The following is a 14,553-nucleotide window of genomic DNA, read 5'->3' as shown; positions in this document are numbered from 1 at the left end:
ACCTTTATCAAACCTTATTAGGGCAAAAAACCTTTATTAAACCTTGTTAGAGCAAAAAACTTTTATCAAACCTTATTAGGGCAAAGAACTTTTATCAGACCTTATTAGGACAGAGAACTTTTACCAAACTTATTAATGCTCGTGTATTATTTCAGTTTGTGTTTCAGGAAAGTTATTGAGCATAAAATGTTGTTAGAAACGAATGTCATGTGATTCTTTTATGAAAACCATTCATTACCAAATAGTTGAAAGTAAGAAAATTAAACACCTATCTTTTTGGTAAAGTCCAATATACAGTACCCTGTTTAAAACTATATATTTAACAAGAGAATTTAAGAGCCCACATGTAATGTTGCTTAACAAATACATGATGCTTAGTTGTGCCACTGGCACTAGCTTCTTCTGTGTAATAGTTCTTAGGTTTCTCTTTCCACTTATATGAGTCAGATCACAGATAAATGCTAATATTTAGGTTTCGATTCCACATGGTAGTCAAACAAGTGCACATAGCACATTTAATGCTTTTCTTTAACAAAACAAGAACAGAAAGCAGTCTACTGTTGAACATCATTTTTTATATTGATAGAAATTTCTACTTGTAAATCTTTTTTTTAGTGTATGTGTTTTGATGAAGGATAAGTTACTGTGAATGTTACTTCTATTATGAAGGTTAACATTCAGTCATATAAGGAAAAATAAAACTAACAAAACCTGAAGTCTGTGGGTTTTTTTTGGTTTTTCCTTTAATTTATATACACGCACTTGACAATGATGCTGAAATAGAGAAACTTTAACATGAGAAGCTAAAGTTGCTTCACATTTTAAAGATAATATTCTAATCATTTTGTGCATGAAATAGTTAACTCAGTCTATTACATACACTGTAAAATTGAGACCAAACTGTTTTCGCTGAAGCCATATTATGAGGGAACTGTACATAACCAAGATCAAACGGTGTCAAACTTTTTCACAAATAAAACAACCACTAGTAATATCACTTGTTTGCTATCTTCTACTTTAATACACCAGTATTAAAACATTTCGAGTTACTGCATATAACAATAAGATAATTGTTTACTTAATTGAGCTTAATGTAAATGTCATGTAAGAGATATAAGCATGAAGTTGCTTTATGTGATTCACATGTAAGTTGTAATGTACTTGTTAAAACACTCGAGTATTTGTATTTTGATAAACATTCTGTCTTGAAGAAGAACATTTGATTTACTACAACGATCAATTATGTTAAAGATATTTTACAAAAGGTAAAGCTGTCTGCCAGATCTTGGTTAAAATTTGTATGACACATCAGTGATAACTTGAGTATGAACTCTTTTATTACCAGTTCATTGAAGATCGCCTTGACCTACTGAATTCTGGACAAGGTTTCAGTGATGAATTTGAATTTGAAGTAAATACTTATGAAGATAAGAGTAGCAGCAAACTACGAAGTCAGTATCGAGAATGGGCTATTACAATGAAGGTAGCCTTGGTATTACTGTGTCATGTTTGTCTCTTGTGATTACTGTGTCGTGTTTGTCTCGTGTGATAACTGTGTCGTGTTTGTCTCTTGTGACAACTGGAAATTAATAAGTTACTTGTTTTTCTTTTCTTTTTTTTATAATTCAACTTCCTTATTTATACTTTATCTGTGTTGTGCATATCCTCCCTTTAATTAATATAATAAAGTTTGTGCTTTATAAATTCTAATTTTTAAGAAAATTGTTTTAATTTAAGTAAGGGCTTCTTACTATACATTCAAAATATTATGCTAATATTATAGAGTATTTATATCAGTTATAAAAATACAACTAATTGATTAATATTTCTTTGATGAAGGAAAGTTAATACCTTTAGTATATTTGTAATCAAATATAGCAAGTATTGTGTTGTAATTACATTCTCTTAACTAAAGTTAATGTTTTCCTTTTGTATTTGAACAAGGGGAATAATGTGAAGTAATTATTCTAAACTCCTAAAAAAATTGGATGTAATTGTTAGATGGGCATAATTATTATCTTTAGTATATTACAAACTACACTTAACTCAGTTTGTATTATTATCTTTAGTATATTACAAACTACACTTCACTCAGTTTGTATTATTATCTTTAGTATATTACAAACTACACTTAACTCAGTTTGTATTATTGTCCTTAGTATATTACAAACTACATTTAATTCAGTTTGTATTATTATCTTTAGTATATTACAAACTACATTTAATTCAATTTGTATTATTATCTTTAGTATATTACAAACTACACTTAACTCAGTTTGTATTATTATCTTTAGTATATTACAAATTACACTTAACTCAGTTTGTATTATTATCTTTGGTATATTACAAACTACACTTAACTCAGTTTGTATTATTATCTTTAGTATATTACAAACTACACTTAACTCAGTTTGTATTATTATCTTTAGTATATTACAAACTACATTTAATTCAGTTTGTATTATTATCTTTAGTATATTACAAACTACACTTAACTCAGTTTGTATTATTGTCTTTTATTATCTTTAGTATATTACAAACTACATTTAATTCAGTTTGTATTATTATCTGTAGTATATAACAAACTACACTTAACTCAGTTTATATTATTATCTTTAGTATATTACAAACTACACTTAACTCAGTTTGTATTATTATCTTTAGTATATTACAAACTACACTTAACTCAGTTTGTATTATTGTCCTTAGTATATTACAAACTACATTTAATTCAGTTTGTATTATTATCTTTAGTATATTACAAACTACATTTAATTCAATTTGTATTATTATCTTTAGTATATTACAAACTACACTTAACTCAGTTTGTATTATTATCTTTAGTATATTACAAATTACACTTAACTCAGTTTGTATTATTATCTTTGGTATATTACAAACTACACTTAACTCAGTTTGTATTATTATCTTTAGTATATTACAAACTACACTTAACTCAGTTTGTATTATTATCTTTAGTATATTACAAACTACATTTAATTCAGTTTGTATTATTATCTTTAGTATATTACAAACTACACTTAACTCAGTTTGTATTATTATCTTTAGTATATTACAAACTACACTTAACTCAGTTTGTATTATTATCTTTAGTATATTACAAACTACACTTAACTCAGTTTGTATTATTATCTTTAGTATATTACAAACTACACTTAACTCAGTTTGTATTATTATCTTTGTCCTTAGTATATTACAAACTACATTTAATTCAGTTTGTATTATTCATACACTGCTAAACTTTTTTTTTTCCAGAAGGAGGGAGGAGCTCTTTTAAAAACTGTTCGGACAAAAGTAAGATTTGTTTAATCACCTATGTTATAGTTTATCTTAAAAACTGTTTGTACAAAAGTAAGATTGGTTTAATCATGTATGTTACTGTTAATCTTAAAACCTGTTTGGACAAAGGTAAGATTGGTTTAATCACCTACGTTTTCGTTAATCTTACAAACTGTTTGTACAAAGGTAAGATTGGTTTAATCACTTATGTTACTGTTAATCTTAAAAACTGTTTGGACAAAGGTAAGATTGGTTTAATCACCTACATTTTCGTTAATCTTAAAAACTGTTTGTACAAAGGTAAGATTGGTTTAATCACTTATGTTACTGTTAATCTTAAAAACTGTTTGGACAAAGGTAAAATTGGTTTAATCACTTATGTTACAATTAATCTTAAAAACTGTTTGTACACAGGTAAGATTGGTTTAATCACCTACGTTATAGTTCATCTTAAAAACTGTTTGGACAAAGGTAAGATTGGTTTAATCACCTATGTTACTGTTAATCTTAAAAACTGTTTGGACAAAGGTAAGATTGGTTTAATCACCTATGTTACTGTTAATCTTAAAAACTGTTTATACAAAGGTAAGATTGGTTTAATCACTTACGTTATAGTTAATCTTAAAAACTGTTTGGACAAAGGTAAGATTGGTTTAATCACCTATGTTACTGTTAATCTTAAAAACTGTTTATACAAAGGTAAGATTGGTTTAATCACCTATGTTACTGTTAATCTTAAAAACTGTTTGGACAAAGGTAAGATTGGTTTAATCACCTACGTTTTTGTTAATCTTAAAAACTGTTCGGATAAAGGTAAGATTGGTTTAATCACCTACGTTATAGTTAATCTTAAAAACTGTTTGGACAAAGGTAATATTGGTTTAATCACCTATGTTACTGTTAATCATGAAAACTGTTTGGACAAAGGTAAGATATGTTTAATCACCTATGTTATAGTTAATCTTAAAAACTGTTTGTACAGAGGTAAGATTTGTTTAATCACCTATGTTACTGTTAATCTTAAAAACTCTTTGGACAAAGGTAAGATTGGTTTAATCACCTACGTTATAGTTCATCTTAAAAACTGTTTGGACAAAGGTAAGATTGGTTTAATCACCTATGTTACTGTTAATCTTAAAAACTGTTTGGACAAAGGTAAGATTGGTTTAATCACCTATGTTACTGTTAATCTTAAAAACTGTTTGGACAAAGGTAAGATTGGTTTAATCACCTATGTTACTGTTAATCTTAAAAACTGTTTGGACAAAGGTAAGATTGGTTTAATCACCTACGTTACAGTTAATCTTAAAAACTGTTTGGACAAAGGTAAGATTGGTTTCATCACCTACGTTATAGTTAATCTTAAAAACTGTGTGGACAAAGGTAAGATTGGTTTAATCACCTACGTTATAGTTAATCTTAAAAACTGTTTGGACAAAGGTAAGATTGGTTTCATCACCTACGTTATAGTTAATCTTAAAAACTGTTTGGACAAAGGTAAGATTGGTTTAATCACCTATGTTACTGTTAATCTTAAAAACTGTTTGGACAAAGGTAAGATTGGTTTAATCACCTATGTTACTGTTAATCTTAAAAACTGTTTGGACAAAGGTAAGATTGGTTTAATCACCTATGTTACTGTTAATCTTAAAAACTGTTTGGACAAAGGTAAGATTGGTTTAATCACCTACGTTTTCGTTAATCTTAAAAACTGTTCGGACAAAGGTAAGATTGGTTTAATCACCTACGTTATAGTTAATCTTAAAAACTGTTTGGACAAAGGTAAGATTGGTTTAATCACCTATGTTACTGTTAATCGTGAAAACTGTTTGGACAAAGGTAAGATATGTTTAATCACCTATGTTATAGTTAATCTTAAAAACTGTTTGTACAGAGGTAAGATTGGTTTAATCACCTACGTTATAGTTCATCTTAAAAACTGTTTGGACAAAGGTAAGATTGGTTTAATCATCTACGTTATAGTTCATCTTTAAAACTGTTTGGACAAAGGTAAGATTGGTTTAATCACCTACATTTTCGTTTATCTTTAAAACTGTTTGTACAAAGGTAAGATTGGTTTAATCACTTATGTTACAATTAATCTTAAAAACTGTTTGTACAAAGGTAAGATTGGTTTAATCACTTATGTTACAATTAATCTTAAAAACTGTTTGTACAAAGGTAAGATTGGTTTAATCACTTATGTTACTGTTAATCTTAAAAACTGTTTGGACAAAGGTAAGATTGGTTTAATCACTTATGTTACTGTTAATCTTAAAAACTGTTTGGACAAAGGTAAGTTTGGTTTAATCACCTATGTTACTGTTAATCTTTAAAACTGTTTGGACAAAGGTAAAATTGGTTTAATCATCTACGTTTTCGTTTATCTTAAAAACTGTTTGTACAAAGGTAAGATTGGTTTAATCATTTATGTTACTGTTAATCTTAAAAACTGTTTGGACAAAGGTAAAATTGGTTTAATCACTTATGTTACAATTAATCTTAAAAATTGTTTGTACAAAGGTAAGATTGGTTTAATCACCTACGTTTTTGTTAATCTTAAACACTGTTTGGACAAAGGTAAGATTATTTGAATCACTTGTGTTATAGTTAATCTTAAACGCTGTTTGGACAAAGGTAAGATTGGTTTAATCACCTACGTTATAGTTCATCTTAAAAACTGTTTGGACAAAGGTAAGATTGGTTTAATCACCTATGTTACTGTTAATCTTTAAAACTGTTTGGACAAAGGTAAGATTGGTTTAATCACCTACGTTTTCGTTTATCTTAAAAACTGTTTGTACAAAGGTAAGATTGGTTTAATCACTTATGTTACAATTAATCTTAAAAACTGTTTGGACAGAGATAAGATTGGTTTAATGACCTATGTTATAGTTAATCTTAAAAACTGTTTGGACAAAGGTAAGATTGGTTTAATCACCTATGTTACTGTTAATATTAAAAACTGTTTGGACAAAGGTAAGATTGGTTTAATCACCTATGTTACTGTTAATCTTTAAAACTGTTTGGACAAAGGTAAAATTGGTTTAATCATCTACGTTTTCGTTTATCTTAAAAACTGTTTGTACAAAGGTAAGATTGGTTTAATCACTTATGTTACAATTAATCTTAAAAACTGTTTGTACAAAGGTAAGATTGGTTTAATCACTTATGTTACAATTAATCTTAAAAACTGTATGTACAAAGGTAAGATTGGTTTAATCAGTTAATCTTAAAAACTGTTTGGACAAAGGCAAGATTGGTTTAATCACCTATGTTACTGTTAATCTTAAAAACTGTTTGGACAAAGGTAAGATTGGTTTAATCACCTACGTTATAGTTAATCTTAAAAACTGTTTGGACAAAGATAAGATTGGTTTAATGACCTATGTTATAGTTAATCTTAAAAACTGTTTGGACAAAGGTAAGATTTGTTTAATCACCTATGTTACTGTTAATCTTAAAAACTGTTTGGACAAAGGTAAAATTGGTTTAATAATCTACGTTTTCATTTATCTTAAAAACTGTTTGTACAAAGGTAAGATTGGTTTAATCACTTATGTTACTGTTAATCTTAAAAACTGTTTGGACAAAGGTAAAATTGGTTTAATCACCTATGTTACTGTTAATCTTAAAGACTGTTTGGACAAAGGTAAAATTGGTTTAATAATCTACGTTTTCGTTTATCTTAAAAACTGTTTGTACAAAGGTAAGATTGGTTTAATCACTTATGTTACTGTTAATCTTAAAAACTGTTTGGACAAAGGTAAAATTGGTTTAATCACTTATGTTACAATTAATCTTAAAAACTGTTTGTACAAAGGTAAGATTGGTTTAATCACCTACGTTTTTGTTAATCTTAAAAACTGTTTGGACAAAGGTAAGATTGGTTTAATCACCTATGTTACTGTTAATCTTAAAAACTGTTTGGACAAAGGTAAGATTGGTTTAATCACTTATGTTACAATTAATCTTAAAAACTGTTTGTACACAGGTAAGATTGGTTTAATCACCTACGTTATAGTTAATCTTAAAAACTGTTTGGACAAAGGTAAGATTGGTTTAATCACCTACGTTATAGTTAATCTTAAAAACTGTTTGGACAAAGGTAAGATTGGTTTAATCACCTACGTTATAGTTAATCTTAAAAACTGTTTGGACAAAGGTAAGATTGGTTTAATCACCTATGTTACTGTTAATCTTAAAAACTGTTTGGACAAAGGTAAGATTGGTTTAATCACCTATGTTACTGTTAATCTTAAAAACTGTTTGGACAAAGGTAAGATTGGTTTAATCACCTATGTTACTGTTAATCTTAAAAACTGTTTGGACAAAGGTAAGATTGGTTTAATCACCTACGTTTTTGTTAATCTTAAAAACTGTTCGGACAAAGGTAAGATTGGTTTAATCACCTACGTTATAGTTAATCTTAAAAACTGTTTGGACAAAGGTAATATTGGTTTAATCACCTATGTTACTGTTAATCATGAAAACTGTTTGGACAAAGGTAAGATATGTTTAATCACCTATGTTATAGTTAATCTTAAAACTGTTTGTACAGAGGTAAGATTTGTTTAATCACCTATGTTACTGTTAATCTTAAAAACTCTTTGGACAAAGGTAAGATTGGTTTAATCACCTACGTTATAGTTCATCTTAAAAACTGTTTGGACAAAGGTAAGATTGGTTTAATCACCTATGTTACTGTTAATCTTAAAAACTGTTTGGACAAAGGTAAGATTGGTTTAATCACCTATGTTACCGTTAATCTTAAAAACTGTTTGGACAAAGGTAAGATTGGTTTAATCACCTATGTTACTGTTAATCTTAAAAACTGTTTGGACAAAGGTAAGATTGGTTTAATCACCTATGTTACTGTTAATCTTAAAAACTGTTTGGACAAAGGTAAGATTGGTTTAATCACCTACGTTTTCGTTAATCTTAAAAACTGTTCGGACAAAGGTAAGATTGGTTTAATCAGCTACGTTATAGTTAAGCTTAAAAACTGTTTGGACAAAGGTAAGATTGGTTTAATCACCTATGTTACTGTTAATCGTGAAAACTGTTTGGAGAAAGGTAAGATATGTTTAATCACCTATGTTATAGTTAATCTTAAAAACTGTTTGTACAGAGGTAAGATTGGTTTAATCACCTACGTTATAGTTCATCTTAAAAACTGTTTGGACAAAGGTAAGATTGGTTTAATCATCTACGTTATAGTTCATCTTTAAAACTGTTTGGACAAAGGTAAGATTGGTTTAATCACCTACATTTTCGTTTATCTTTAAAACTGTTTGTACAAAGGTAAGATTGGTTTAATCACTTATGTTACAATTAATCTTAAAAACTGTTTGTACAAAGGTAAGATTGGTTTAATCACTTATGTTACAATTAATCTTAAAAACTGTTTGTACAAAGGTAAGATTGGTTTAATCACCTATGTTACTGTTAATCTTAAAAACTGTTTGGACAAAGGTAAGATTGGTTTAATCACCTATGTTACTGTTAATCTTAAAAACTGTTTGGACAAAGGTAAGATTGGTTTAATCACCTACGTTACAGTTAATCTTAAAAACTGTTTGGACAAAGGTAAGATTGGTTTCATCACCTACGTTATAGTTAATCTTAAAAACTGTTTGGACAAAGGTAAGATTGGTTTAATCACCTACGTTATAGTTAATCTTAAAAACTGTTTGGACAAAGGTAAGATTGGTTTAATCACCTACGTTATAGTTAATCTTAAAAACTGTTTGGACAAAGGTAAGATTGGTTTAATCACCTATGTTACTGTTAATCTTAAAAACTGTTTGGACAAAGGTAAGATTGGTTTAATCACCTATGTTACTGTTAATCTTAAAAACTGTTTGGACAAAGGTAAGATTGGTTTAATCACCTATGTTACTGTTAATCTTAAAAACTGTTTGGACAAAGGTAAGATTGGTTTAATCACCTACGTTTTCGTTAATCTTAAAAACTGTTCGGACAAAGGTAAGATTGGTTTAATCAGCTACGTTATAGTTAAGCTTAAAAACTGTTTGGACAAAGGTAAGATTGGTTTAATCACCTATGTTACTGTTAATCGTGAAAACTGTTTGGAGAAAGGTAAGATATGTTTAATCACCTATGTTATAGTTAATCTTAAAAACTGTTTGTACAGAGGTAAGATTGGTTTAATCACCTACGTTATAGTTCATCTTAAAAACTGTTTGGACAAAGGTAAGATTGGTTTAATCACCTACGTTATAGTTCATCTTTAAAACTGTTTGGACAAAGGTAAGATTGGTTTAATCACCTACATTTTTGTTAATCTTAAAAACTGTTTGGACAAAGGTAAGATTGGTTTAATCACCTATGTTACTGTTAATCTTAAAAACTGTTTGGACAAAGGTAAGATTGGTTTAATCACTTATGTTACAATTAATCTTAAAAACTGTTTGTACACAGGTAAGATTGGTTTAATCACCTACGTTATAGTTAATCTTAAAAACTGTGTGGACAAAGGTAAGATTGGTTTAATCACCTATGTTACTGTTAATCTTAAAAACTGTTTGGACAAAGGTAAGATTGGTTTAATCACCTACGTTTTCGTTAATCTTAAAAACTGTTCGGACAAAGGTAAGATTGGTTTAATCACCTATGTTACTGTTAATCGTGAAAACTGTTTGGACAAAGGTAAGATATGTTTAATCACCTATGTTATAGTTAATCTTAAAAACTGTTTGTACAGAGGTAAGATTTGTTTAATCACCTATGTTACTGTTAATCTTAAAAACTCTTTGGACAAAGGTAAGATCGGTTTAATCATGTATGTTATAGTTAATCTTAAAAACTGTTTGGACAAAGGTCAGATTGGTTTAATCACCTACGTTATAGTTAATCTTAAAAACTGTTTGGACAAAGGTAAGATTGGTTTAATCACCTACGTTATAGTTCATTTCAAAAACTGTTTGGACAAAGGTAAGATTGGTTTAATCACCTATGTTACTGTTAATCTTTAAAACTGTTTGGACAAAGGTAAGATTGGTTTAATCACCTACGTTTTCGTTTATCTTAAAAACTGTTTGTACAAAGGTAAGATTGGTTTAATCACTTATGTCACAATTAATCTTAAAAACTGTTTGTACAAAGGTAAGATTGGTTTAATCACCTATGTTACTGTTAATCTTAAAAACTGTTTGGACAAAGGTAAAATTGGTTTAATAATCTACGTTTTCGTTTATCTTAAAAACTGTTTGTACAAAGGTAAGATTGGTTTAATCATTTATGTTACTGTTAATCTTAAAAACTGTTTGGACAAAGGTAAGATTGGTTTAATCATTTATGTTACTGTTAATCTTAAAAACTGTTTGGACAAAGGTAAAATTGGTTTAATCACTTATGTTACAATTAATCTTAAAAACTGTTTGTACAAAGGTAAGATTGGTTTAATCACCTACGTTTTGTTAATCTTAAAACTGTTTGGACAAAGGTAAGATTGGTTTAATCACCTATGTTACTGTTAATCTTAAAAACTTTTTGGACAAAGGTAAGATTGGTTTAATCACTTATGTTACAATTAATCTTAAAAACTGTTTGTACACAGGTAAGATTGGTTTAATCACCTACGTTATAGTTAATCTTAAAAACTGTGTGGACAAAGGTAAGATTGGTTTTATCACCTACGTTATAGTTAATCTTAAAAACTGTTTGGACAAAGGTAAGATTGGTTTAATCACCTATGTTACTGTTAATCTTAAAAACTGTTTGGACAAAGGTAAGATTGGTTTTATCACCTATGTTACTGTTAATCTTAAAAACTGTTTGGACAAAGGTAAGATTGGTTTAATCACCTATGTTACTGTTAATCGTGAAAACTGTTTCGACAAAGGTAAGATATGTTGAATCACCTATGTTATAGTTAATCTTAAAAACTGTTTGTACAGAGGTAAGATTTGTTTAATCACCTATGTTACTGTTAATCTTAAAAACTCTTTGGACAAAGGTAAGATTGGTTTAATCATGTATGTTATAGTTAATCTTAAAAACTGTTTGGACAAAGGTCATATTGGTTTAATCACCTACGTTATAGTTCATCTTAAAAACTGTTTGGACAAAGGTAAGATTGGTTTAATCACCTACATTATAGTTCATCTTAAAAACTGTTTGGACAAAGGTAAGATTGGTTTAATCACCTATGTTACTGTTAATCTTTAAAACTGTTTGGACAAAGGTAAGATTGGTTTAATCACCTACGTTTTCGTTTATCTTAAAAACTGTTTGTACAAAGGTAAGATTGGTTTAATCACTTATGTTACAATTAATCTTAAAAACTGTTTGTACAAAGGTAAGATTGGTTTAATCACCTATGTTACTGTTAATCTTAAAAACTGTTTGGACAAAGGTAAGATTGGTTTAATCACCTACGTTACAGTTAATCTTAAAAACTGTTTGGACAAAGATAAGATTGGTTTAATCACTTATGTTACTGTTAATCTTAAAAACTGTTTGGACAAAGGTAAGATTGGTTTAATCACCTATGTTACTGTTAATCTTTAAAACTGTTTGGACAAAGGTAAAATTGGTTTAATCATCTACGCTGTTTATCTTAAAAACTGTTTGTACAAAGGTAAGATTGGTTTAATCACTTATGTTACTGTTAATCTTAAAAACTGTTTGGACAAAGGTAAAATTGGTTTAATCACTTATGTTACAATTAATCTTAAAAACTGTTTGTACAAAGGTAAGATTGGTTTAATCACCTACGTTTTTGTTAATCTTAAAAACTGTTTGGACAAAGGTGAGATTTGTTTAATCACCTATGTTACTGTTAATCTTAAAAACTGTTTGGACAAAGGTAAGATTGGTTTAATCACTTATGTTACAATTAATCTTAAAAACTGTTTGTACACAGGTAAGATTGGTTTAATCACCTACGTTATAGTTAATCTTAAAAACTGTGTGGACAAAGGTAAGATTGGTTTAATCACCTACGTTATAGTTAATCTTAAAAACTGTTTGGACAAAGGTAAGATTGGTTTAATCACCTACGTTATAGTTAATCTTAAAAACTGTTTGGACAAAGGTAAGATTGGTTTAATCACCTATGTTACTGTTAATCTTAAAAACTGTTTGGACAAAGGTAAGATTGGTTTAATCACCTACGTTATAGTTAATCTTAAAAACTGTTTGGACAAAGGTAAGATTGGTTTAATCACCTACGTTATAGTTAATCTTAAAAACTGTTTGGACAAAGGTAAGATTGGTTTAATCACCTACGTTATAGTTAATCTTAAAAACTGTTTGGACAAAGATAAGATTGGTTTAATGACCTATGTTATAGTTAATCTTAAAAACTGTTTGGACAAAGGTAAGATTGGTTTAATCACCTATGTTACTGTTAATCTTAAAAACTGTTTGGACAAAGGTAAGATTGGTTTAATCACCTACGTTTTCGTTAATCTTAAAAACTGTTCGGACAAAGGTAAGATTGGTTTAATCACCTATGTTACTGTTAATCGTGAAAACTGTTTGGACAAAGGTAAGATATGTTTAATCACCTATGTTATAGTTAATCTTAAAAACTGTTTGTACAGAGGTAAGATTTGTTTAATCACCTATGTTACTGTTAATCTTAAAAACTCTTTGGACAAAGGTAAGATTGGTTTAATCATGTATGTTATAGTTAATCTTAAAAACTGTTTGGACAAAGGTCAGATTGGTTTAATCACCTACGTTATAGTTAATCTTAAAAACTGTTTGGACAAAGGTCAGATTGGTTAATCACCTACGTTATAGTTCATCTTAAAAACTGTTTGGACAAAGGTAAGATTGGTTTAATCACCTACGTTATAGTTCATCTTAAAAACTGTTTGGACAAAGGTAAGATTGGTTTAATCACCTATGTTACTGTTAATCTTAAAAACTGTTTGGACAAAGGTAAGATTAGTTTAATCACTTATGTTACAATTAATCTTAAAAACTGTTTGTACACAGGTAAGATTGGTTTAGTCACCTACGTTATAGTTAATCTTAAAAACTGTGTGGACAAAGGTAAGATTGGTTTAATCACCTACGTTATAGTTAATCTTAAAAACTGTTTGGACAAAGGTAAGATTGGTTTCATCACCTACGTTATAGTTAATCTTAAAAACTGTTTGGACAAAGGTAAGATTGGTTTCATCACCTACGTTACTGTTAATCTTAAAAACTGTTTGGACAAAGGTAAGATTGGTTTCATCACCTACGTTACTGTTAATCTTAAAAACTGTTTGGACAAAGGTAAGATTGGTTTAATCACCTATGTTACTGTTAATCTTAAAAACTGTTTGGACAAAGGTAAGATTGGTTTAATCACCTATGTTACTGTTAATCTTAAAAACTGTTTGGACAAAGGTAAGATTGGTTTAATCACCTATGTTACTGTTAATCTTAAAAACTGTTTGGACAAAGGTAAGATTAGTTTAATCACTTATGTTACAATTAATCTTAAAAACTGTTTGTACACAGGTAAGATTGGTTTAGTCACCTACGTTATAGTTAATCTTAAAAACTGTGTGGACAAAGGTAAGATTGGTTTAATCACCTACGTTATAGTTAATCTTAAAAACTGTTTGGACAAAGGTAAGATTGGTTTCATCACCTACGTTATAGTTAATCTTAAAAACTGTTTGGACAAAGGTAAGATTGGTTTCATCACCTACGTTACTGTTAATCTTAAAAACTGTTTGGACAAAGGTAAGATTGGTTTCATCACCTACGTTACTGTTAATCTTAAAAACTGTTTGGACAAAGGTAAGATTGGTTTAATCACCTATGTTACTGTTAATCTTAAAAACTGTTTGGACAAAGGTAAGATTGGTTTAATCACCTATGTTACTGTTAATCTTAAAAACTGTTTGGACAAAGGTAAGATTGGTTTAATCACCTACGTTTTCGTTAATCTTAAAAACTGTTCGGACAAAGGTAAGATTGGTTTAATCACCTATGTTACTGTTAATCGTGAAAACTGTTTGGACAAAGGTAAGATATGTTTAATCACCTGTGTTATAGTTAATCTTAAAAACTGTTTGTACAGAGGTAAGATTTGTTTAATCTCCTATGTTACTGTTAATCTTAAAAACTGTTTGGACAAAGGTCAGATTGGTTTAATCACCTACGTTATAGTTCATCTTAAAAACTGTTTGGACAAAGGTGAGATTGGTTTAATCACCTACGTTATAGTTCATCTTAAAAACTGTTTGGACAAAGGTAAGATTGGTTTAATCACCTACGTTA

General features: G+C 28.6%; 1 protein-coding gene across 2 annotated transcripts in view; it reads left to right on the top strand.

Moving 5' to 3' along the window:
- Positions 1 to 14,553, top strand: part of LOC143248484 (DENN domain-containing protein 1B-like) — a 91,836-nt gene that overhangs the window by 59,343 nt on the left and 17,940 nt on the right. For both annotated transcript variants that reach the window (XM_076496890.1, XM_076496891.1), the window contains 2 exons: positions 1,346 to 1,483; positions 3,277 to 3,315. In XM_076496890.1, coding sequence (XP_076353005.1) covers positions 1,346 to 1,483; positions 3,277 to 3,315 — 177 coding nt within the window. The remainder of the gene's footprint in view (positions 1 to 1,345; positions 1,484 to 3,276; positions 3,316 to 14,553) is intronic.

Source organism: Tachypleus tridentatus, chromosome 4 (genome assembly GCF_004210375.1).
Source record: "Tachypleus tridentatus isolate NWPU-2018 chromosome 4, ASM421037v1, whole genome shotgun sequence".
NCBI lineage: Eukaryota > Metazoa > Arthropoda > Merostomata > Xiphosura > Limulidae > Tachypleus > Tachypleus tridentatus.
This window is presented reverse-complemented; position numbering and strand designations above follow the sequence as displayed.